The 23304-nt window shown below is 35.6% G+C and overlaps 1 protein-coding gene across 2 annotated transcripts; it reads left to right on the top strand.

Annotated features, from left to right (window-relative positions):
• The first annotated feature begins 7213 nt into the window (after positions 1-7213).
• On the top strand, positions 7214-21640 carry LOC125261576. 2 transcript variants are annotated; one of them, XM_048180131.1, is made up of 6 exons: positions 7214-7384; positions 11276-11355; positions 12230-12526; positions 12903-13196; positions 13276-13308; positions 13717-14273. In XM_048180131.1, the coding sequence occupies exons 1-6, from the start codon at positions 7374-7376 to the stop codon at positions 13905-13907; spliced, it is 906 nt and encodes a 301-aa protein (XP_048036088.1). In that variant the 5' UTR covers positions 7214-7373; the 3' UTR covers positions 13908-14273. The 2 variants fall into 2 exon arrangements, with proteins under 2 accessions (XP_048036088.1, XP_048036087.1); XM_048180130.1 differs by lacking the exons at positions 12230-12526; positions 12903-13196; positions 13276-13308; positions 13717-14273 and adding exons at positions 17793-18089; positions 18476-18769; positions 18849-18881; positions 19343-21640 and having other exon boundaries at positions 7215-7384.
• The last annotated feature ends 1664 nt before the right edge of the window (positions 21641-23304 follow it).

The following is a 23304-nucleotide window of genomic DNA, read 5'->3' as shown; positions in this document are numbered from 1 at the left end:
TTTTCTATTGCAGAATCAAAAGCATGAATGCCATAAATTCTGTGCAACTGTTCATTCTGGTTTGGACTTTTACTGCAGTCTGTCGAGCTGATGATGGTAAGAGAATAAACTTTCACTAGAAAGAGTGTGAGAGACTAAATCTAAGATTATGAAAACGGTTTTGGCAAAATTTGATTCAGATGCAGTATATTAAGTGGAAGTGAATCTGAATTTCTTATTAAAACTATATAGAAATTTTTTATTATTGTTCAGTTGTTGAATTAAATGATACACATTATTATTTTTCAGATGTCTGCAGTATAAACTGTGAGGATGTGACTGGAACTGTGGGTGAAGAAGTAACTCTCACCTGCAGCGTCTCTCAGAAGTGCTCTGAATGCTGCATTACAATGTATAAGTTTCCTGAGGTCCATAATGACTTAAAAATCTGTAGACAAGAGTTTCCTAAGGGCTCCTGTGAACAGAGAAACAGCTTCACATGCAGATACACTCCAACTACATCAGTGCTAAGACAATTCAAATTCTTTGTGCAAACAACGTGTGGAACAAAAAGAACAGAATTCACTGTGAACATAACAGGTACTGGATATAATACTGTGGTTTATAATTCAGTAAATGTTTGCAACTTTACATTTATTTTCAATCTACTAACAGTGGATTATAATCTGTTAACAGAGTCCATTAAACATGAAATTGACAGTGAAACTCCTGGTAAGAAAGATATTTCTATTATACCACAAGACTGTTGAATGCTTGATTCCGATTGGTTGATGAATGAATGTCTTGAGATAAAACAACAACAAACCTGTGGTATAAACTTTAATAAATATTTGAAACTTTATTTTTTTAATCTACTATCATGGTTTAAAATCTGTTCACAAAACCCATTAAATCTCAAATCAACCCTGAAGATCCTGGTAAGAAAGGTACTGTATTCTATTAGGCCTATAGTTATTGATTATTGAGCTCCAGGTTACTTATGGGACAGAAACATGCTATTTAGTCTTTTGTCATCATATTTATCATTTTAAATATCACCTGTGAATAAATGATTTTAAATAATGTCATAAAAAAATAAATGTATCTTTCCAGAAGAACCTCGAGGGTATAAATTAGAAGCATCTAAACCTGAAAGAGCAGAAGGTTGTGGATTTAAAGTTGCTGTTATCGCTGCTGTTGTAAGCTGTTTCATCATCGTCATCATGGCAATCATTTACAAAATGAAACAAAACTAACCAGCATAGGATGTTTCTGGACGACAGCCAAGAAAATGTGGTCTAATATCACAGACTCAACATTATAAAAGCATTGAGTTTTGTTTGATTTTCATGTGAAGATCATGAAAGATACAAACTTTATAAGAACTCTGTAAACTATATGTGTAAATACATTACTATCTGTTATATCTCAAACTACTGAACTATATAACTCTGGTTGTAAATTTAAAAAAGTCTTTCTGTTTTTAATTGATTTCTATGAAATAATGTATTATTGATCTCAGTGTGTGTGTGTGTGTGTGTGTGTGTGTGTGTGTGTGTGTGTGTGTGGCTTTAATGATCTTATGCCTGTGTGAATATTAAAAGACTAAAGCAGCAAAAATCAAACAGTGTTTGCTTTTGTTCTTTTTTATTGTTCTGATAATCAAGTTATGTACATGATGTTAATTTTGTATTTGGTAAGTGGTAATAGTATGGAAATTATTTTTTACTGTTATTATTCTACACATGCAATTTTATAATGATGTAAATGGTTTTGTGTTGGACAATGTGTTGTTGTATTGAAAAGCAATGGAATGAAGAAACACTGGTGTTGTTCTCTAAAGATGAGTATCTTGAACCTCATTTCATCATCACATGGTATACCAGTGAAACCAGTAAAGAGGGTGAGATTTGTTTTTAATTCGAGGAATGAATTACTGTTCTGAGAAAGTGAGAAAAACAGCTCAGTACATGACAAATCATGCATTACATTAAAATCCAATGTAGCAATCGTTTGAGTTCACAACAAACAAGAACAACTTTTATGATTATAACACTATTATAACTGTTGCAATACATTCTAGCCGAGTCATATACATATACAGTATATATATATATATATGTGAAGTGAATAACACTGATTATCTCTTCATCACGGCACCTGTTAGTGGGTGGGATATATTAGGCAGCAAGTGAACATTTTGTCCTCAAAGTTTATGTGTTAGAAGCAGGAAAAATGGAAAAAAGCATAAGGATTTGAGCGAGTTTGACAGAGGGCAAAATTATGATGGCTAGAAGACTGGGTCAGAGCATCTCCAAAACTGCAGCTCTTGTGGGGTGTTCCCGGCATTTAATAGACAGAGCCGTAGTTCACGGACAAGCCACGCAAAATCGCGTTCAGTATCGAAGATGAATCGACTTCGATACTGAACCCGATTTTGCGTGGCTTATCAGTGAACTACGGCTCTGTCTATTAAAAGGCGCATGCGATATATCGCCCAGCCCTAGTCAGGATCTATCAATAGTGCTCCAAGGAAGGAACAGTGGTGAACCAGCAACAGGGTCATGGGCGGCCAAGGGTCATTGATGCACGTGGAGAGTGTGTGGTCCGATCCAACAGATGAGCTGCTGTAGCTCAAATTACTCCAGAAGTTAATGCTGGTTCTGATAGAAAGGTGTCAGAATACACAGTGCATCACAGTTTGTTGCGTGTGGAGCTGCAGACCAGTCAGGGTGCCCATGCTGACCCCTGTCCACCACTGAAAGTGCCAACAGTGGACACGTGAGCATCAGAACTGGACCACAGAGCAATGGAAGAAGGTGGCCTGATCTGATGAATCACGTTTTCTTTTACATCACGTGGATGGCCGGGTGCGTGTGCATCACTTACCTGGGAACACATGGGACCAGGATGCACTATAGGAAGAAAGCAAGCCGGCAGAGGAAAATTCTGTCCTCTCTTTGGGTGGTGCCTTTTGTGAAAACCCACTCCTCTTCCCCCAAAACAGGTGTTGGTGTAGTAAATATTTTTAACCCTTTTGTTCTGGTCTGTGTATAAGGTAAATTGCAAAGCAGTCAGGTGGGATCTTCTGTAGCCAGAGGCCCCCATACAGGGATGGGCAAGTGTCGTCAAACACTGATCCACCACTGTGTGTATATGCAGTTGTTACTCTTAGAGTAATCTTTAAGCAACTGATGTTATGTATTTATGATTTCTGAATTGGCTTTTAATTGTGAAATTGGCACGATACACTTTTACCTGACAAATAAAATGTTATATTTGATTTACTCTGGATTCTCCTGAAATAATTATTACCAGTAAATTATGGGAGGCTAATGCTACCGCAAATCTGTGTCCAGGGTAGAACAAACTGAAGGCGCATGAATGAAGGAGCAGTAGGCACTTCATCTGAAGACCTTTTGATTTCTGTTTACCAATGATTTGGCAAGGTGTATGGAAGTGGCTAGATTAAAATACACTTTTGTTCGAGTGAGCAGTAGGCAACCGACTAAAGGTATTAGCCAACTTATTACACCCTCTGACGAAGATCAGACTGGCGAGTTTATGTCCGTGGACCATGTACATCCTTTCATGGAAACGGTATTCCCTGGTGGCTGTGGCCTCTTTCAGCAGGATAGTCACAAAGCAAACGTGGTTCAGGAATGGTTTGTAGGAGCGCAACAATGAGTTTGAGGCGTTGTCTTGGGTTCCAAATTCCCCAGATCTCGAATCCAATCGAACATCTGTGGGATGTGCAGAACAAACAAGTCCGATCCATGGAGGATCCATCTCACAACTTACAGGACTTCAAGGATCTGCTTCCAACATCTTGGTGTCAGATACTACAGCACACCTTCAGGGGTCTAGAGGAGTCCATGCCTCAATGGGTCAGGACTGTTTTGGCAGAAAAACAGGGACCAACACAATATTTTTTTATATTTGAAAGTGAAACACTACTTTTTGTTTACTCTTTTTTTTTTCTTTGAAGTTTCTTTATTCTTTCACTTTGTTCCTGGTCTAGAGACTATTGTCATTTGCATACTCATGATTATTATATATCAGTCAACAGGCTTTTATGCTTGGACTGATTCCATGTCAAGTTTGAAATCAGTGTGGGAAAAAGATGGGTGAGACAGACAGAAGTAATTAAAATTTGCCATTTCAAATCCATGTTTACAGTGAAAATCTCCCTAAAGCATCGTGGGAAGCACCTAGCTCGAGGGTGTCTTGTATTGTTTGTAACGACAGAAAATGGAATACAAACTGCATTCGTACTTGAACCAGTTTAACCACTCAATGTGTATGTAGACATGATACTTGGTTAACTCTGATGAGGGAGAGATTTTGCAATGGCAGACAGATTAATTCTCCAGGAACAGTGTTCAACCTTTTGAACTACACAGAACAAATCAGTCTCAGTCTGATGAAGAACCGTCAGGCATCATGTGGTTTGAGTATAAGCAGACTGGGAAAAAGTAAATGCATTTCAGTGATATCAGATTTGGTCTGAGAATCTAAACCATATAGGGTTAATCTGAATGTAAAATCTGTCAGTTGAAGTTGAATTTATGGATCAAAGAATTTCAAGTGCAGCTTTCCAGCTGGAAATGTATGGGACATACAAAGAACATCTCAACAAGTCAAAGCAGATGAAGGTCCTGGGTCTAAGGTTGCTTTCACTGATGCATGCATTTATTAACAACTGTATGTGAATTCATCATTTGTGCTGTGTATTGCGGTGTGTGAATGATTGCGATAAAAATAAACTCAATTCTTAGCGAATAATCAGAATACTGAAAATTGAAGAGGTTTGCTCGTGTTACTGTGATATTCCTTAGGCTACTCTGGTTATTGGAAATAATCATTACTGGTGCACATGTGATAGTCACTGATTATTTGTGACTTGTGCTGGGTTTGAGGCCAGTGACGATGCACGAATGGAAAAGTATGGACGAGACACTGGTACTATATTACAAAACAATGATTCCAATGCATGTTTATTACAGTGAAAGTCACACTAAAACATCGTGGGAAGCATCTCGCTCAAGGCACAACAGTTTTGGCTTTTATTGTTTATAATGATGGAAAATATTAGTCAAACTTCATTCATATTTTGGCACATGAATCAATGTGCATGTAGAGGCGATGAAATCAATTAACAACTGGTTTACCTTTGATGAGGGAGAGATTTTACAATGACAGATTCTTTCCTGTGAGGGGTTTAAGTTTAGTATTAGTTTAGTAACACTGATAGGCAGACCGGCAGTTCTTAAAAATCTCCAGAGAGACATGTAGCCTGTCTTTTTTCCATTTACGTTCTGCCTTTCGGCAGTCCTGCCTGAGAGCACGTTATGATTGTTCAGCCTGGTCTCATTGTTAATACGTAGGCATTAGTATGCAACTTTCAAAGACACAAAATGTACATTTTTGATCTTTTAGAAAGGTGCTGAAACATTGACGTATTTAACCCTTATGTGTTGTTGGGCATGTTTTCATCCACTATGGGGTGTTTTTGAGTCTTAATTTGGCCACAACTTTCTTCTGTGTTTCAGCAAATGGAATGGTTTTTGGTGATAAATCTTATTTTGATACATATTTTGGAAAATGCTTTGAAAATTTCCAAAACCTCAAAAATACACTGTGGGCAAATTTACTACTCGTTCGTTATGTTCAGGATGAAAACATCCACTAAATTAAACTGCTGTAAAAATGTATCAGATTTTTTTTTTTTTTTTTTTTTTTTTGCATAAATCTATTAAATCAACCTCAGTCCTGATCAAAATGTTTAAAAAAAAGGATTTTTACTCTTTAATTGCCAAGTTCATAAATGATGTCACTGATGTGGGGAAAAAACACACAAAATGACTTATTTTCAATGTAAAAAGTGATTGTGGACTGGATATTTTTTACCTTTTCTCATCACAGTCTTGGGCATGTCAAAGATTAGTAACAACATTAGCTTTGATGCATTGTTAGTTTTTGTGTTGCATCAGATTTTAATTTTTTCTCTGTTTACTGTTCGTGGCTGTTTTTGCCCCATTGATTACCATTATAACAACATTTTTTGATTGCAAACTTGCAAAGTCATGACACCATATAATCATGCATTCTTGGTTGTTGGTGGTTTTCCCTGTTGGGAAGAGGTAAAATTTGTAATTTTTACTGTCGATCACCAGGTGGCACCATTAACCCTTTAGATAGGCCTGTGCAAAAAAAAAAAAAAAAAAAAAAAAAAAAAAAAAGTTTTACAGTGAAAATATGTAAAATATTTACAAATGTTTCATAAATTTACTATAGTCTTAAAGATAGGCTATATGTATAATTTCCCTTTTATTATTTTGTAGATAAATGTAAGACCCTAAACCCCACCCCGAACCTAACCATACCCATTTTATACAGAATGTTAAAATGAAATAAAATGGACAGAAATGTGTAGAAAAATGGCAATTTTAGTAAAAATATAACATTAATATATTTTGAGCCACTAATCCTACACCTACCCCTACACCTAACCATAACCATTTCTTTAACCTATACTGTTATAAATAAAAGAATAGGCTAACAGACAAAGAAGTGTAATCACAATCATTTATTGAATGATTGAATCAGAATCTTTCTGATTCTGATTCTGATTTATTTATTGCGAAACTATCCTTACAAACATATGGATTCTAAAGATGGAGTACAGTGAACAAATAAAATGGATGTTATTTGTGAATTTATGTTGTGCTTTGGTGTATCTTATGGTTGTATTGTCAGTCGCTGCAGGAAAAAATGCTTTGGAGGCAAATATGGAAGTATTTCAAACGTGATAAACATAGACAGACAGCTTTCCTTAATGTGAATGTCACATAGGCTGCTGAAAGACCAGAGAATATACAGCATCTCACAGAAGTGAGTACACCCCTCAAATTTTGGGAAATATTTTAAATATTTTCACTGAAGAAGTGACACTTTGCTACAATGTAAAGTAGTGAGTGTACAGCTTGAATAACAGTGTAAATTTGCTGTCCCCTCAAAATAACTCAACACACAGCCATTAATGTCTAAACCGCTGGCCACAAAAGTGAGTATATTTTTATGTTATTAATATTATTATTTTTGTATTATTTTATAGTATTATTAGTATTATTTTTATGTTATTATTAACCTTGCTATCATCGCCTCACACTCCATCCCAGTAGGTGGCGGAATATGCACTAAAAGTGCAGGGTGCCATAAAACATCAAAAGAAGAAGAAGTACACTGTTGTTGTTGAAGGCAGAGAAGACTGTGGCGACAAGTGGACTTCTCCCCTTTTCATTTTCCTCAAAGTGTCGGATTCAGCAATTAGAAAGTCCCAACTTCGTCTGATGGAAATTATGAAGTTAAGGAGCTGAATCGCTGAGCATATAATGACACTGAGGTGAGTTTAGTCGATGTATTTGATAATAATGATGTTCATTAGGAGCGCGAACGAAGCGATGTTGTTTTCTGTAGTGTAAGTCAGTCTGTCCAAAAATATAAATAACAATACAAGCATATGAAACCGATAAAACATTCATCCTTTCCCTACAAGCGACCATTTTAATCAGTTTCTGTTGTTTAAACATCAAATGAGTGAGGGAAGTCGACCGTGAATCAGAGCAATTTTGAAACCGAAAGTAAAAGTTTACAAATTCACACAGACAGAGTCAAACAGTAAATATATGGTAAAACCTGTTCACACTGAACGCAATTTACCTCTTTAAATCGAAATTGTGTGTTTCTGAACTGAACTATTTAATTCATTGTGTGGGTAATTGACCCTGTAAACCAAGGTCCCTATAGGCCTATGAAATGTTAGATTGAATGAGTAATTCAAGGCCCAATATATGGGAGGTCAAGATTGTAAACACAGCTATATTGTTACAGATTATTGTGGTTCTGAGGTCTCAGTATAAGTTGTAGTCTAGTGAGTGTTGTTACACAACTTCAACACGATTTGCTTTTACTGGTTATACGTTTACCAAAACAATTCCTGATAACAAAATATTCTGGAAAATGTGTTGTGGAAATGAAACATTACATAGAACCTTAAAGTCGGCATGAAATACAAAAATATATATATAAAAATGTATATACCTACCCATTTCCTTTTAATGCATGTTTTAGGTCTTTCTTATATATATATATATATATATATATATATATATATATATATATAGTGTAAACAATTCATCCGTGCATCTCAGACTTCTCTCTGTTGACATATACAGGATTTCTCCAATCATTAAGTCCGGTTAAACTTTGCCCCTGCAAACTCACATCCATCTGGCTCAATTTTTGGGTGCCACGCCCATATCTCAAAATCCAATACAAAAGTTAAATATAGCATCTACCCTGACTGAGGTCTGTTCATTTGCACCACATCTTTCACTTTAAAGTACTCTTTTACTTTCACTTTAAAGTACTCTTTTACTTCAAGACTTTAGATATACCAAGACAAGACAGTGCATTTATATTACTAGTGCAGTATGGTGGAATATAACCTCACATTATAATAAGGAGCCAATGGACTATAATATGCATGAAGCGTTCTTTGGAACTTCCACATTAATTTAAGCCAGCTCGAGAACGGTGAGATGTCACTGAGCATCATTAGTGCAATACTTAGTTTAATAATCGGATTATAGTCATTTAAATAGTCAGGCATAGCATGAATTTAGTTATTCAAACGTAAGACAGCATAAAAAATAAATAAATAAAGACGTACCTCAGTGTTCCTCCTCGGCTAAATTCAATTCGACCATCAGTTTTTACACTTTTGTATGAAAAAAGCTCCAGAAATTAATATTTATTGTGCACTTTTGTTTGATTCATTGAATAAAATGTGAGTTTTCTCAAGTGTGCTGAAATCATTGATCTTGCGCTGCACTGACTGACAGCTGCTGTGATTATAAAGAGAGAGCGTGGTGCTCGCTTTCTGTGTCATTCATTCACAAGAAAAGTTATTGTTTTTCTTATGATTTTGTGAGTATTTCATACTTCACATTGACAATGTATTTTTAAACCTAGTTATTTTATAATGTTTAATAATTAGTCAAAAATGAAGTGAAAAACGATTAGAGGAAATGGCTGATATATGCGCAAAGTACAGTTTTACAATGGGGACAGTCTCAGAAGGATGAATAATTAATGTTTGTGGTCATCACATTAAAAATAACATTTGAAGTGCTGGGGAAAAAAATGTGTGTGCATGTCTAATTACAGACACAGATTTTTTTTAAACGGTCCTAATAGCTTTGTCTTTATTGCAATTAGGGCTGCACGATTTGGGGAAAATGTCATATTGCGATTATTGAGGTCAATATTGCGATTGCGATTTGCGATAGCGATATAATAAACAAATAGTATCATGAGTCATCTTGCTTGGTTCTCAATGAAAATACACACACAGATCACTGATAATGCTGAAATGTGTATTTCTCAACTCAAACTAGCAACAACAGCAAACAAATGCACAGCGTTTTCAAATTAAAATATTTTTATTAAATTAAATAACATCTTTGCATTACTGCAAACTTGTTATAATCCCATTTAAGATATTTGTTTCTTTACTAATCTGTAGTGGTTCAACGGATCACAAAACTCACGGTTCGGATCACATCACGGTTATGACGTCACAGATCGGATCATTTTTCGGATCAGCACAAAAAAAAAAAAAAAATTGGATGGGGGTAACTTAACTTTGCATTTATTACTTAGCCCACTTTAACTATTCTGATACCATAGCATAAACTGCTAGCCTAAATAATACATTATTAAAGGCAAGTGAACAGACTGTAAAAAGAACAAATACTGTACACCAATTACAACAAGCATAGATAAATACTACATAAAGTTACAAATAAAGTATAAGGTCTAACTGTAGTATTAATTTTCATGCACAGAAATGTAATAATTAAATGTAAAATGACACTGTTCATTGTATAAATTCAATATAGATTAATATTTGTTAAAGCTGTGTTTTGTTGTTTGATTTACATGACAGACAACAGCAGGTATTTATAGGTTGCTGTCACTTTAAGAGTAAGACATGCACGCACACATCGGACAGATATACATCCGAATTCTCACCTCGTTCAATTAAGACATAACTGAATGTGTTTACATGAATACTTGCTGAGAGGGGTATTTTGACTGACATAATGCGTGTATGTGACCATCCAAGTGCACTGAGGACGCGAAAGAGAAATCAATTTGGAGTTCGCGAGCTATAACGCGCCTCTCTCTCTCTGTGCGCGCCAGCCTTGTATGTATGTGCGTCATGTGCGCACCGATAACAGCGCTGCGTGCGATACCGAATTAAATCCCCTTTCCTCTTCAACCACTACTAATCTGGGTTTCTAATCTTATAGCCAAAATATCGCCATATAACAGAGGTAGCGTTTTTTCTTGCCACCAGTTCAGTGACCGTTTGCTCCGCATCCATCTTTACCCGTTCTCTGCGCTGCACACCGGAAAAGTCATGACCGTGCGCGCCACACATGCCACTGCCTAAACTGAAACTGACTGGTCTTCTTTTTATTAGCGGTGTATAAAATGGGCAAACAGCTCTCAGATAATGGGTTGTTGTGTCCACACATGTATTTTTTTTATTTTTTATTTATTTATTAACTTAATATTTTATTTCATAAAATCGCAGCATTTTGCGTCATATAATCGCACAAGCTTGACATCGCGATTGCGATTGCGATATGATTAATCGTGCAGCTCTAATTGCAATCAATAAAACTGGTTTATTGGCAAATTAGGTAAATGTGATAACTGCATTAAAATATGAATACAACAGTAAAAAGTCATGGTTTTGTGTCGATGCACAGCAAGTACAGAATGAACAGCTAACAGTTCACCGGAAATGCCCGAGCTGGCTTAATGACAATCAGGAAGTAACCGTGCATATAGCCCATCACAGGTTGCGGAAGTCATCACATCACTGCAGCTGCTGTTAGAAGATCTGGTTGCTGTAGAAACGGTCAGCATCCTTCTGGTCCAGCCTGAAATATAAGCTTTATTGCTGCTATTTGACATGACATGTCAGATTTTTGTTGCCGATTATGAAATATATGATTTAAATGTGAGTATAGCAAGCAGTTTTTGAGATTTCAGGATTTCCCTATTCAAATAAATAGGGTTTTGTCTCGGATGCCTGAAACAGATGTCCAGGACAGTAATGGTGATCAACACACAGGACGTGTTCTTCTGTTATATATCTAGATGGAGCACAGCTTCGGTTTCACTTCAGATCTAAATGTATTTCATGTGTTTTCTGCAGAAGAACAGCCATGGGTGCTGATAATGTGCTGCTGTTCATTCTGGTTTGGACTTTCACAGCTGTCTGTCAAGCTGATGATGGTAAGAGAAACAGAAAGACAAGTCATGCAACCATTTAGAGCACAAAAGCAACAAGTTTCATAGACTTCCATTAAAGAGAAGTGTCATAGGGGTGGGGTGGGCTCATTTGACTCGGGGCAGCAAGCAGCCAATCACAAATCATCTTCACCACTTCCTAGCCATGCCCTAGCAACCCAAACACAATATATGATATATATGATATTTTTAAATCTGAACATCATAGAGGCATTGGGGTTGGTTTATATCATTCATACTGGCAAGCTGCCCAGTGAATAGCTACATGATAACAGTGTTTAGCTTACCTTTTAAAACATGCTAAGAACCTGTTAAAAACTCCATAGTAACCATATGTGACAACTAAAATCTGCCTAGCAACACCATATCAACCACCCAGAATACCTTAAAAACCTCCTAGTAACTCCCTAGCAACCACCCACAACACCTTAGCAACCACATAACAGTGCCCTAGCTATGCCCTAGCAACCATCCAGAACACCCTATATATGCCCTAGTAACCACCCAATATACCTTAGCAATACCATAGCAACCACCTATCAACACCATAGCAACCACAGGAACAACCTAGCTACCGCTTTTCAATGACCCAGAATGCCTTAGCAACACTATAGCAACTACCCATGACACTCTAGCAACTGCCTAGAAACACCCTAGTGACCGAGAGCTGCGTTTTGCCACTGCAAGCACTCACGTTTTCTTCAGGAAATGTACATTCTAGTTATTTTTGCATTTGTTTGGTGATGCTAATATCACAGAAGCAACACACTTCAACTTTAAATGGAATTTGTTGTATGTAAAATGTTAATAATTTAGTTTTCTGTTGATTTATTATATGATAAACATTGTTATTTTTCAGATGTCTGCAGTGTAAGCTGTGAGGATGTGACTGGAGATGTGGGGAAAGAAGCAAATCTCACCTGCAACGTCTCTCAGAAGTGCTCTGAATGCTGCATTAGAAAGTATAGGTTTCAATACCCTGAGAAATATGACTCAACAATCTGTAGAGAAGATCTTCCTGAGGGCTCCTGTGAACAGAGAAACAGCTTCACATGCAGATACACTCCAACTACAGAAATGATGAGACAATTCAGATTCTTAGTGAAAACAATCAAGTGTGGACCAATAAAAACAGAATCGACTGTGAACAAAGCAGGTACAGTATAATACTGTTGTTTATAATTCAATAACTGTTTGCAACTGTACATTTATTTTCCATCTACTAACAGTGGATTAAATCAGTTCACAGAGCTCATTAAACCTGAAACTGTCACTGAAGCTCCTGACAAAAATGATATTACATTCTTTTATAATTATATAAAGAAACACAAATTCAGGTTACTAACAGAGCACAAGAAGCTGTTATATAGTTGTTATAGAGCAATAAAATTTACTGCTGTTGTTATATAAACATTACTGTTTATAATCAAGCGACACATTTCAACTTTACTTTTGATGTGTAATATGACACATAATGAAATTAGTTTTCTGTTGATGTATTAAACTGATATAATCTTTTTTTCTTCAATAAGATGGTTGCAGTGTAAGCTGTAAAAATGTGACTGTGGGGAAAGAAGCAAATCTCACCTGCAGCGTCTCTCAGAACTGCTCTGAATGCTGCATTGAAAAATATAAGTTTTATTACACTGAGAACTATAATGACAATAAAGTTATCTGTAGACAAGAGCTTCCTCTGGGCTCCTGTGAACAGAGAAACAACTTCACATGCAGATACACTCCAACTAAAGCAATGACAGGACGATTCAGATTCTATGTGCAAACAACGTGTGGACTGAAACTAACAGTATTCACTGTGGACATAACAGGTACTGTATATAATACTGTTGTTTATAATTCAATCAATTATTTTCAAACTAATAACAATGGTTTAAAATCTGTTCACAGAGCACAATAAACAAACTGGCTCTGAAGATCCTGGTAAGAAATATATTACATTCTATTATAGTACACAGGAAGCTGTTAGATATTCTTTTAAACTATTTGCTACTGTTGTTATTTAACAAAAATTAAATAAGTAGTTATTAGCATGTTCATGTTAATACAGGTATCATACCATATGAAAAAATAATTGATCATTGTTTACTGTTCTGAATTACTATAAAAATGGAAACTGCTCTTTTATCACTTGTCAGAAATATCCTTAATGTCAAGTCACATAAATTGACATGGTAAAGGATGCTTAAAGCAGCAGAAGTGTATTGTGAAGTCTGTGTGAGAAGTCCAATAGGCTGAAATATGGTTGTTTTATGAACAATTTTATGCATTTGAATACATCTGTAGACATTACGGAATATTCTTAATATTACTATATATCATATCAAACAGGATCTACAGCCCCTATGTTCCCTGGTGCTGTTGTTGGCTGTTTCATCATCATCTTCATCATCGGGATGTCAGTCTTTTGTGTAAAGAGGTTCAAACGCTCCAACCCTTCTGGATCCCAGATGAAATATGAAAGAGGTGCTTCTGAAGAACCAACAATAACAACAGTAAAAGATCAGAATGAAACAAAATGAAAGCTGTGAGTTTTGTTTCATTTTTCATGTAAAGATCGCACAAGTGATAATGTTCACTTTATCCAAAGATGCCTTTAATTGAACTGTAAAATTCATACAGTGTCAGAAACAATGATAGATCAATATATTGATCAGACCAATTAATCAGCCAATATTTGGCCATGTTGAGATGATCTGCATTAGATAATAATTCTGCCTTTGTTTCAAAAGACTTTAATAATTTGAGTAAATATTGTTTTTATTTTAACAGTTTTCAGTGTCATATATCCATATTGTATATGCCATTGCATTTGTCTATTGTTTTGTTTTTTTAAGTTAGTATTGTAATTGTATTTATTAAATTATTAAATATGTGTTATACTGCTATACTACTAAGTGTTATACTGCTCAAGTGTTACATTTATGAATATAATGTAGGGGTCACATGTGGGAAGGGGGACACCCCCCTTAAGAACAATGTGGATTTACTTTTCAACTGTAACATATGAGCCTAGTTTCACAGGCAAGGCCTAGATTAAGCCAGGACTCGACCTTAGTTAAATTAGCATATAAATGTGCCTTTTAAAAACACTACTGGTGTGCATCATGAGACGAAACAATGACACTGACTTATTTTACGAAGTTATTTTTAAATAAAACAGCTCAAACATGCATTTTAGTCTGGGACTAGACTTAAGACTGTTAAACCGGGCAATGTAGATATAAGTTTATCATGTGCAGGATGATGATGATCAGCCAATGTGTTATTATAGTAAATAGAAACATTTGCTAATTTATTTGTTATAGCACAAAATGTCAAACATTAAGAGAGGCGTAAGATGGGTAAACTTCTACAGAATGTATATTTTACTTTTGATATTCTTGTTAATATTTATATGTTTTTTAAAGTGTCATTAATGTGGGCTAACATATTAAATCAACTATTTAAAGTTTTATTTTGACAGTTTAGTTGAGTGATTGAATAACCAATGACAGGCAAAGCAGAATCCCAGTAAAAGATTTATCTGAGAGGCAAAATTATGATTTATGTACTGGAATATGAATATTTACATTTTTAATTGCCCATATTTTAATTGAAGATATGTCACAATAGAAACCCTGTGAAATCAAATTGAATGACTTCACTCAATTAACCAGTTTTAGTGAAAGCAAAGATGTCTGAAACATACATCTAATTCGTGTAAAAGTTAAATATTAACCCCATTAATTACAATAAGCATTACATTTAAAAATACAAGTAACAACATGCCTCTTTTTATCTTTATACTTAAAAAATAAAAACTATAACTTTTACTTTACAAATCCAAAAACATTGAAGTGTCCACAAATCCCTCATTAACAAATGGACACAAAAAACTTTGATATTCAACATAATACAATGTCACAGATCACTGTTTTCCAGAGACACCAAATTCATGTTACCCAAACTAACTGTTGCAATGCATTCTTCTGCCAGCAGAGAGCGTGTCCTGCTATGATGAAATCAATTGTCTTTGATCAATATGATTATCATTTGAAACTCTATTTGTAATTAAGCAGCAGCTGAATGTACATAAACCGCATGAAACTGTTAAAGAGTGTCGTCTGATGACTCTTGCTGAGGATTGCTGCTTGTTTAAGCTTGTTATATTTGTAAATGAGGACAAAACTGATATTGTTATAGACTGAAAGTGAAGGAAACACTACTTTAAATTGTTTTGTTGACTCTTTATTTCTTTGAAGTTTCTTTATTCTTTCATTTTGTTCCTGGTCTTTCATACAGTATGTTTGTCTCTCTTTATGATGGCCTAGAATACAGAAATAAATAACAAATTATAATGAAATCCACCAAACTTCTCTTGTGACGTTCTTGACGGTGTTTAGGCAATAAAACTTCACTATAACGATTATATTATAGGCAGCTGTCGTCACCGTTATGGCATGAAGGGAAATTTGCAGGATAGTGACAGGAGCACCCGCTGCTGGCCAAAAAATCACAGCAGGACAGCCGTGTGAAAACTGACTCGATTTTGAAACCGAAAGTTCAGTCGGTCGTTTATATTGCTGAGTGTCGACCTGATAGGAGAGTCTCAGAGTGAATGAACTCAGACGGAGAACACATACAGACCACGGTGAGAATAACTCTCTCTCAACAGAAAATAATATTCTTTACTAAAAGAAAGAATGTTTATTTAAAAAATGAAGTCATTTCAAACTAAGCGACTAAACCTTTTTTATCATATGTTCAGATGAAGACAAGCTTGTAGTTTTGAGCTATTCCAGGAGCTGATTTAATCCAAGCAAACTTTGGCTGATAAATTCTTCTTTACTAACTTTAATGTCATCTCTATTTATTTAATCGTGTTAGCCTAAGTCTTTCTTTTAGTGCAAATTTCTGTCTTTTTTCTATTGCAGAATCAAAAGCATGAATGCTGTAAATTCTGTGCAACTGTTCATTGTGGTTTGGACTGCTGTCTGTCGAGCTGATAATGGTAAGAGAATAAATTTCTAGAAACTTCTAGTCCGGACTCCGGTCCGGCGACGGAGGGGATTTCCGGACCCGCCTATTTCAACCAGCAGTAATTGTGTGTAAGGGATTAAAAGTCTGGATTTCCTAGTAAACGCATCAAAATCATTTGTTTATGTTCTTTTTGGAGATGGTCCGATAAAGCGAAGGCGAGATATTTAAAGTTTTCCTCCGTGACAGGCTTGTAGTTTTGATTGGGCGCTGCGCGACGCGACATTCCTAACGTTTGAATGGGTGTGGAGCTGTTCTCAACCTGCGGCCCGTCACAAATTAATGCGGCCCCAAGCAATAATAATAATAATAAAAAAAATTAAACAATTTATTTTTGTTTTAAAATTTAAATAAAGTGAATTAAAAAAATTTGCTATAATGCTTTATTTGTCATATAAAATAATTTGGGTAAATCAGACATCAGCCTTACTAATGATGCAATCACACTCTAACGAAACAAACAAAGTGCGCGCTTAGGAAGAGTTCAACTAGCCATTAAGTAAATTTAAGCCTCATCAAATTTGTTATTAAAGGAGAAAAACTAAATGTGGAAGATATGAAGGAACACAAGCAAACAAGAAGAGTCGCAGCATATTAAGAAGAATAATCAGTTTGTGTTGAGCGAAGCATCCTTCTTTCTTTAGCCTAGTGCAAAACCAAATTCAAAAGAATCTGTCGATGTGTTTGATTGATGTATTTTTCAGTAAAAATAACCGCTCAGCGCACCCGCGGCTGGATAGCCCACTCGGCCGCGCGCTGATCCGATGCTGCGCAATTGCGACATGACATGAATGCAGAGATTGTAATTGTAGTGCAATTGTTGTTTTAAAAAGAGCTGAGTAATATTTGCTTATTAAGGCGTTTATGTGATTGTTTGGTGACTATTGCGATGATGTTGAAGAGAGTCATAAAGTCATGAATTAAATAGCAACTTTGATTGTATATACAGTTTGTGTGTTCATTGCATTACTGATTATTATTGTGCTGTCAGTAAGTTAGTTTTTATTTGTTATTTATTGTGTGCAACATCTAAGTATAATAATAGTATTATCTGCTAATACCATAACATTAAATCTGATTGGTTTGATTGGTGTCATATGTAAATTATATGCGGACCGTGAGACTTGCATAATTGTGCGGCCCACTGGGAAAAAGTTTGAGAACCACTGCTCTAGAGGGAGTGTGTGAGAGTTTTGAGGAGGGACTGAATATAAGATAATGCAAATGGAAAATGTTTTGGTTCATATGAATTTCATACATATATACAAAAATAAAGAAGCACAGTATTCAGTGGAAGTAAATCTGATTTTTTTTATATTATTAAAGCTACAGACATTTCTATTATTGTTCAGTTGATGCATTATATGATAAACATTGTTATTTTTCAGATGGCTGCAGTGTAAGCTGTATGAATGTGACTGGAACTGTGGGTGAAAAAGTAAATTTCATCTGTAATGTCTCTCAGAAGTGCTCTGAATGCTGCTTTATAAAGTATAGGTTTCAATACCCTGAGAAATATGACTCAACAATCTGTAGAGAAGATCTTCCTGAGGGCTCCTGTGAACAGAGAAACAACTTCACATGCAGACACACTCCAACTACAGCAATGATGAGACAATTCAGATTCTTGGTGCAAACAATCAAGTGTGGACCAATAAAAACAGAATTGACTGTGAACAAAGCAGGTACAGTATATAATACTGTTGTTTATAATTTAATAACTGTTTGCAGCTGTACATTTATTTTCAGTGTACTAACAGTGGATTAAATCAGTTCACAGAGCTCATTAAACCTGAAACTGTCACTGAAGCTCCTGACAAAAATGATATTACATTCTTTTATAATTACATATTGAATACAAATTCAGGTTACTAACAGAACACAAGAAGCTGTTATATAGTTGTTATAGAGCAATAAATCTTACTGCTGCTGTTGTTATATTAACATTACTGTATATAATCAATCAAGCGACACACTTCAACTTTACTTTTGATGTGTAATATGACACATGATGTGAAATTAGTTTTCTGTTGATGTATTAAACTGATATAATCTTTTTTTCTTAAATAAGATGGTTGCAGTGTAAGCTGTAAAAATGTGACTGTGGGGAAAGAAGCAAATCTCACCTGCAGCGTCTCTCAGAACTGCTCTGAATGCTGCATTGAAAAATATAAGTTTTATTACACTGAGAACTATAATGACAATAAATCAATCTGTAGACAAGATCTTCCTCAGGACCCTTGTGAACAGAGAAACAACTTCACATGCAGATACAATGCAACTAAAGCAATGACTGGACGATTCAAATTCTTTGTGCAAACAACGTGTGGACTGAAAAGCACAGAATTCACTGTGGACATAACAGGTACTGTATATAATACTGTTGTTTATAATTCAATAAATTATTTTCAATCTACTAACTGTGTTTTAAAATCTGTTCACAGAGCACAATAAACAAACTGGCTCTGAAGATCCTGGTAAGAAATATATATCATTCTATTATAGTTACTTATTACTGAGTGTGAATTCAGGTTAGAACACTGTTATTTAGCATGTTCATGTTAATACAGGTATCATACCATATTAAATAACAACTGATTATTGTTTACTGTTCTGAATTACTATAAAAATGGAAACTGCTCTTCTATCACTTGTCAGAAATATCCTTAATGTCAAATCACAGAAATTGACATGGTAAAAGATGCTCAAGTCTTATTAATCATGGGAGAGTTTACAAATATTGACAGTCTGATATGTTTCTGTATAGAGTACAGTTAGATATGAGTACATATTCTAACAGCAGCAGAAGTGTATTGTGAAGTCTGTGTGAGAAGTCCAATAGGCTGAAATATGGTCGTTTTATGAACAATTTTATGCATTTGAATACATCTGTAGACATTACGGAATATTCTTAATTTTACTATATCATATCAAACAGGATCTACAGCCCCTATGTTCACTGGTGCTGTTGTTGGCTGTTTCATCATCATCATCATCATCTTCATCATCGGGATATCAGTCTCTTGTGTAAAGAGGTTCAAATGCTCCAACCCTTCTGGATTACAGATGAAATATGAAAGAGGTGCTTCTGAAGAACCAACAATGACAACAGTAAAAGATCAGAATGAAACAGAATGAAAGTTGTGAATTTTGTTTCATTTTTCATGTAAAGATCCAGTGTTAGCGTCAGTTCTGGCAGGTCACATCAGTCAAGCTCACATCAGCTGACTCCCAGGTGACCTATAGGAATATGATGCCTATCACAGCATCCATATATAAGCTCCTCAGTATTATCAGCAGCTATTGCATTTCTCAGGAGCAAACTACCCTCCTCCATCCCCAGCTCCTCCTCTCTTTAGTCAGGATCAGCCTTATTATTCTCCTAATCAGACTAATTCTTGAAATATGTGTACATGTTAAATTATGACATTTGATGATTTCTGCATATGTTGGTTCTGTTCTGTTTACCCTAGGGGGGTTATTGCTGCTCTCCCGGCTCTTATCCATACTAGGCTGCATGGATGCACAGGGAGTTCTTGCCCAGAACAGAACCATACCGCCAATACAAACTCTATGCATTATCAATCATATTTGACGATAGTGGTCCTGACAGAAATAATGTAAAGGTGCTGTTTATACGACACTGTTTTCAACTAAAAACTAATTTTTTATGTGTTTTTTGGCCATTCATTTATACAACAACAGCGTTTTGGTGGCCTGAAAAAATCAAATTTTTGATAATGATACTGTCATATCCGTGTAAACTACCAAAACATGAATTTGTGAAAACGTGATTTCATGCACATGTGTATTACATGTTTAGTCTATCCACCTTATAGGCCTTTATCACACTTCCGTGTTCAAAGCGGAAGCTTCAAATTGTATCAATGGCTGTGCCCACAGCACGGGATTGTTTTGATTTATGTAAAATTCAGCACAGATACTTCTTATACAACCTCAGTTTATTGTGAATCAGAGAAAAAGGGTGTCATGATATTCAGACGGTTATTTCGTGATTTAAAGGGGAACGTGCAAGCCATACTGTATGTGTATGTGCAGAGTCTGATCACCTTATTTTATTGCAAAACTGCAAGAATACAAAATGCAAACAACATATCACGTTAAAGAGCATTAGAATTAGACAAATCATAAAATATAATGTCTATTTTGGGGGGTGGGGTATTAAATTAAAGGTTTAATTAAAGTGCATTTACTTACTTTCATGCATCTACTTAATGCAATAATCAATAATTAAATCAAAGTTGTTTAAATAAAGGAATATTTCCAGCCCATAGACGATTGTTAAAAAATAATTGGTCTGATCATCATAAATAAGTCATATCGTCCATATTTGAGTACAGTGATTGGATAGTGTTATACTCTAGACAATAATGGCTGGTAATATAATGCAAAAATGAACAAAATAAAATTAAATCAGTCTAATGGTTCCTCTGTAAGTAACTTGAGCTGCGCGCTGCTTGTTAATCTCCTCATGACTGACAATCACATCTCTCAGATAGGACTAATGTTATACATAGTAGGGTATCGTGTAAATAAACAGTTTTAAATACTGATATTTATTGTTCAGTTCAACTAAATTAGTTTAATTTTCTTCTAAAAACTGAGGTCTGTCCATTGACAATAATGCACGTTTAAATTACTTTACGCTACTAATCGGAGCAGGATGTGACGACACGCGAACTGTGATAAAGGCCTATATTTTTTTCATTTTATTTTCTGTGAAGCTGCGAGACTTCCGATTTATTAGCAGCTATATGGAAATAATGAGAAGAATATCAAAGTGCAGTAAACTGTAAAAATAAGTTTGGCGCGAATGCTCTGTGAAAGAATGCGTATGCGCAGGCGCAAAGTCTTTCTTTACAAAGTGAGATCGCCAATATGTGGACATTAAATACCATTCTGTGAAATCAGTAATAAATTAAGGCAGACTTAGAGTGCTATCCAACTGATGATATGGTTGCAGGTGTAACAAAACCAGCAACAAAGCTCAAGTTAATAAAATTTAACTTGACTATGATAAATATGTATAAGCTATACTCTCATTTGTATTTGTAATTTTATTTGGTTTTCCAGCTTTGTTTTTTTTTTTTCTTTTTTTTTTCTCTGTGGTACAGGCAATCCAATCACACTGCGAAGTGTATGTCATGTGACCTAATCTGTTTAATAGTTTAATAAAAATGTGCCATTTAGAGTGACTGGATGATGGGAAAGAGTACAACGTGTGTGTTATTTGTGTACTCTGTTAACAGGTTGTGTGCCCAGACAAGTTATGTAATATAATTTGGGTGTTAAGACGCCAGGTGAAAGTTGCAATACTGTGTGTGACAAAAAAAGAGATTGTAATGTTTTGGAATACAGTCAATGTCTGTTAATAAAACACAAAACTGTCTTTTTTTCAAAACTGTCCGAGTGTTGCATGATATATAGTACAACTGTTTTTCTATCAGTGAGTGCAATTATACACAGCTGTGTATAATTGTGCACTATTATTTAAAAAATTGTGACATAGAATAAAAACCTAATATTGCCTTGGTTATATGTGCAATTCTGTGTGCAGAAATAAGCATAGGCTACTGCTTAAGGGATTTGGCATGCTCCCTCTATGATCACTAAAAAGTTGTCATATTAGGGGCTGTTCACATATCGCGTCTAAAAAAGCGTGGAAAGCACGGCCGCACCACTTTCTTCCTGAATCGCTTGCCCTATGAAAAAATCCTGGCTCTGCCACTGTACTTAGGAGTGGTTCCAGTACATAAAGAAAACCTTATGTTAGATCACAAAAGACCCTCTGTCTACCTTCCTTTAATGCTGAGACCAACACTTTAAACATAAAATATTTCACATAACTAATGCCAATGTGTTAGTCAGAGCTCTAAATTATCAGTTGGTGTGCCCCACTGCTCCACCTAAACTGTACTTTAGTCTGTTACTAACCTGAGTTGTGGGGTTATGGATTTAACGTAATCTACTAGAGTCAATAATTTCAGAGTAAATCAGAATAAAATCAAATATAACAATGTATTAGTCAGGTAAATGTAAATGCCAATTACATAATCGATTCAGATATGATCAATACAAAACATCAAATGCTCACAAACAGAGTAAAAGATGAATACCTGACATTCAGGGCCGGATTATCCATAGACGGGATTAGGCGAGTGCCCTGGGGCACCAGCCAATAGGGGGGCACCAAGTGATTAAAAAATCGTGTTTTGTATATTATTTAGCTGGAAAGATACATACAAAATATACATATACAATATCTACACATATACGGACAGAATCCATAAAGAGCCCTGCCCCTTTGACCTCGCGAAAGTGAAAGTGCCCTTTGCGGTCGCATCGCGGTAGAGATCCGCGGGACACAACGCAACAGAGTGCGGCGCGGGACAAGATTTGATGGGCGCGGGACTGAAAAATCCGTCCCATCCGATGTAGGTCTCTACATCGCGGTGCCCCGCGTTCCCATTTCTCCGATGCGACCCAGAACGCGATTTCGCCCCTGCCCTCAAAGGCGGAGGTCTGTGCATGCCGCTGCATGGAGGACACAGGTTTATTCTTGCCTATTTATTGGGAAAATCTTATTAAATCCAAAATGATAGGCCTATGTGGTGTCCCATGCACTGACAACCAAATTCACAGTGCTATCTAGATAGTCCATTGGCTTACGATTCTGTTATTTAGATCAAATGCAGGCAATATTCGCTATGTAGCCTATAAAACATACAATATTCCTCAAATGATTACACATATATGTAAATGTTCATGTACAATTTTTACCTAGGAAGCTCGTATTTACGATAATTCCAATAGCACGTGAAGGCAGAATTAATTAACGATTTTGCAAGCACAAATTCTAGAAAAAAAAATTCTGCTTAG

Source organism: Megalobrama amblycephala, unplaced genomic scaffold (assembly GCF_018812025.1).
Source record: "Megalobrama amblycephala isolate DHTTF-2021 unplaced genomic scaffold, ASM1881202v1 scaffold434, whole genome shotgun sequence".
Taxonomy (NCBI): Eukaryota; Metazoa; Chordata; class Actinopteri; order Cypriniformes; family Xenocyprididae; genus Megalobrama; species Megalobrama amblycephala.
The sequence above is the reverse complement of the archived record's forward strand: the minus strand, read 5'-3'. Positions and strand labels throughout refer to the sequence as shown.

What these genes read in the sequence shown, in the direction of transcription:
- LOC125261576 (XM_048180130.1), top strand. An exon ending in TGTCTGTCAAGCTGATGATG is followed by an intron (nt 11,356 to 17,792) that starts GTAAGAGAAACA and finishes GTTATTTTTCAG; the next exon opens with ATGGCTGCAGTGTAAGCTGT. An exon ending in ATTCACTGTGGACATAACAG is followed by an intron (nt 18,770 to 18,848) that starts GTACTGTATATA and finishes ATCTGTTCACAG; the next exon opens with AGCACAATAAACAAACTGGC.